This window comes from Olea europaea, chromosome 14, assembly GCF_002742605.1.
Source record: "Olea europaea var. sylvestris chromosome 14, O_europaea_v1, whole genome shotgun sequence".
In the NCBI taxonomy this organism is placed as follows: Eukaryota; Viridiplantae; Streptophyta; class Magnoliopsida; order Lamiales; family Oleaceae; genus Olea; species Olea europaea.
The window spans coordinates 15,081,956-15,084,884 of record NC_036250.1 but is presented as its reverse complement, the minus strand read 5'-3'; the positions used below and the strand labels follow the sequence as shown (position 1 = coordinate 15,084,884).

Genomic DNA, 2,929 nt, shown 5'->3' with positions numbered 1-2,929 from the left:
ATAATCTGATCAATAATTTGATGATTTTTGTGAATTCTTTACAAATAGAGATATGAGTTTAGGATTTAGACCATGTAGTAAAATCCAATACATTGGTATAACGAGTAGAGATACCTATATCATTTATTGCGGTCATAATTGAATTTCTAAGACATAGAACTCATTTAACTAAGTTGAATTTGCATAGAGATATGAAATTTAATTAGTTGAATAGACTCAAATTGAATACAATAGGAGAATTCGATCGAACACTACATTAGAATTGAGTTTTAATTTGAGATGTAAAGGTGATCAATTGATGAAGTTATTGTACCCTAACATCCATTTATTATTTGATTGTCCAACCAATCGTCTGAACATTCATTTATTTTCTAGAATTTAGATTAAAACCTAGATTTTACAACCTTTAATTTGTTTTAGTCAAATAGTAGTTAAAGAAAAATTGAATTAAGTCTTAGAACATAGTCCTTGTGGGATCGACAATTCGGACTCTTAGGTCCACTATTACTTGTTACGGATCGTACACTTGCGAAACAAAATTTTACAACAAGTTTTTGGCGCCGTTGCCGGGGAGTATTTCTTTTAGTCTTAATTTATTTTTTTTATTTTGGCTATTATTTGATTAGTTTATTTTTCTTTTATTTACAGAAAAGTGTGTTCGTTGTATGCTCCGTGCCCAAGGCGACGATCTTGAACCATTTGATTCGGAGATAGAACGTACCTTCAGACGAAGACGCAAGGAATACAAACAAAAACAGCAACATCAAATGGCTGACAATCAACAAATCCATATCCCTATTCAGTCGATTGGGCAAATGGCCGCAAGAGTGGTGGCACCACCGGAACAACAGCATGAACGAAGGGAAATAAATGAAAGTGATTTGCCAGTATCAATGTTCCTGACACCTATTGCAGCACCCATGCGCTCCAGTGTCGTATATCCAGATTTTAGGGTGAATAACTTTCAGATCAGGCCAAATTGGATTAACTTGATGAGCAACACCTTGCAATTCTACGGGCTACCTCAAGAGAATCCAAACACGTATATTTCTAGATTTCTCAGAAACTGTCAGAACTTTCATGCTCCGGGAGTCAATGAAGATGCTATTAAATTACGACTATTCCCATTTACATTGAGAGATGCTGCATTGGAGTGGTTAGATGCTGAGCCTCACGCTAGCATTACTACATGGGAAGAACTAATCAGGAAGTTCTGTAATAAAATTTTCCCACCAGCGAGGGTAGCTAAAATCAGATTAGAAATTCAGACTTTTCAACAGAAAGAGGGAGAAAGCTATCACGAAGCATGGAATAGGTTTAATGAGTTGATGAGAAAATGCCCAAACCATGGAATTACTATAGGTAATCAAGTCCAGTACTTCTACACTGGACTTACACCACTGTCAAAATCTCAAGTCGATGCCTCAGCTGGAGGATCAATTATAGGAAAATCTGTGCAGCAAACCATGGAACTGTTTGAGTTGATTGCCACTACACATTCCATGTTCTCATCGGAAAGAGTGGCGCCACCGAAGACAGGAGGAATGTATGAGTTAGACAGCGCAGCAGCTACCAACGCCCAAATAGTGGCATTGACAAAACAAGTGGAGTTATTGGTGAAATCACAAACGAAAGGAACACATGCAGTGACAGCTGGTCCATCATGCGAGAACTGTGGGGCTAATCATCGGACAGAAAACTGCACATCTATAGGCTATCCCGACGAGCAGGTCAATTTTATTCAGAATGGGTCTCGAAATCTTAATCTATTTGCTCAAACATACAACCCAGGATGGAGACAGCACCCAAATTTCAGATGGTCAGATAATCAACAAGGGAACAGTTCAAATAATGCCCAACAAGAGAAAAAACCAAGTTTGGGGGAGATGTTCAACCAGTATATGCAGAAGACTGACAAGGTGTTTCAGCAGATTGACACTAATTTTCAGAATCAGCAAGCACCAATCAAGAAGTTGGAAACACAAATTGGTCAAATAGCTCAACAGCTTGCAGAACGCCCACAAGGGACATTGCCAGGAAATACAATGGTCAATCCAAAAGAGCAAGTGCAAGCTATAACTACCAGGAGTGGGGTGCAACTTCCAGAAATTCATGTGAAGAGACCTGAGCGAAAAGAAAAGGAAAAAATGGGTGAAGAGGCTGGGAAAGAAATAGAGTTTGAACAACCAACTGACAAGGAAAACGAAAGGAAGGAAACACCTGCAGTGAGAGCACCCAGCCCCGTGAAGGCTTATGTGCCACCAATTCCATTCCCTCAAAGGTTACAAAGAAAGAAGTTGAATAATCAGTTTGCCAAGTTTGTGGAGATTTTCAAGAAATTGCACATCAATATTCCTTTTGCAGACGCAATTGCCCAAATGCCCAGCTATGCAAAATTCTTGAAAGAGATCCTATCTAACAAAAGGAAGTTGGAAGAACATGAGATAGTATGCTTGAACGAGGAGTGCAGTGCAATACTATTGAGAAAACTACCTCCTAAGCTAAAAGACCCAGGGAGTTTCGCTATACCTTGCACAATTGGTTCTAATTTCTTTGAACATTCTTTATGTGATTTAGGTGCCAGTGTTAATTTGATGCCTCTCTGTTTACAGGTCTCTTGGATTAGGAGAAGCAAAACCTACAACAATCTCGTTGCAACTCGCAGACAGATCGATCAAACGACCAAAGGGAATTATTGAAGATGTGCTGGTTAAAGTCGACAAATTTATTTTTCCGGCTGATTTCATCATTTTGGACATGGAAGAGGACTCAAATATTCCTCTGATCTTGGGAAGACCGTTCTTGGCTACTGGGAGAGCATTGATTGATGTGTATGATGGAAAAATGATTCTTAGAGTGGATAATGAGCAAATCATATTCAACGTGTTCAAGGCAATGAAACACCCATTGACTTCCGACACTTGCTGCC

The 2,929-nt window shown here is 39.0% G+C and overlaps 1 protein-coding gene across 1 annotated transcript; it reads left to right on the top strand.

The window, feature by feature from the left end:
- Positions 1-665: 665 nt before the first annotated feature.
- On the top strand, positions 666-2,699 carry LOC111409565. The gene is made up of 2 exons (XM_023039600.1): positions 666-2,469; positions 2,578-2,699. The coding sequence occupies exons 1-2, from the start codon at positions 666-668 to the stop codon at positions 2,697-2,699; spliced, it is 1,926 nt and encodes a 641-aa protein (XP_022895368.1).
- Positions 2,700-2,929: the final 230 nt, after the last annotated feature.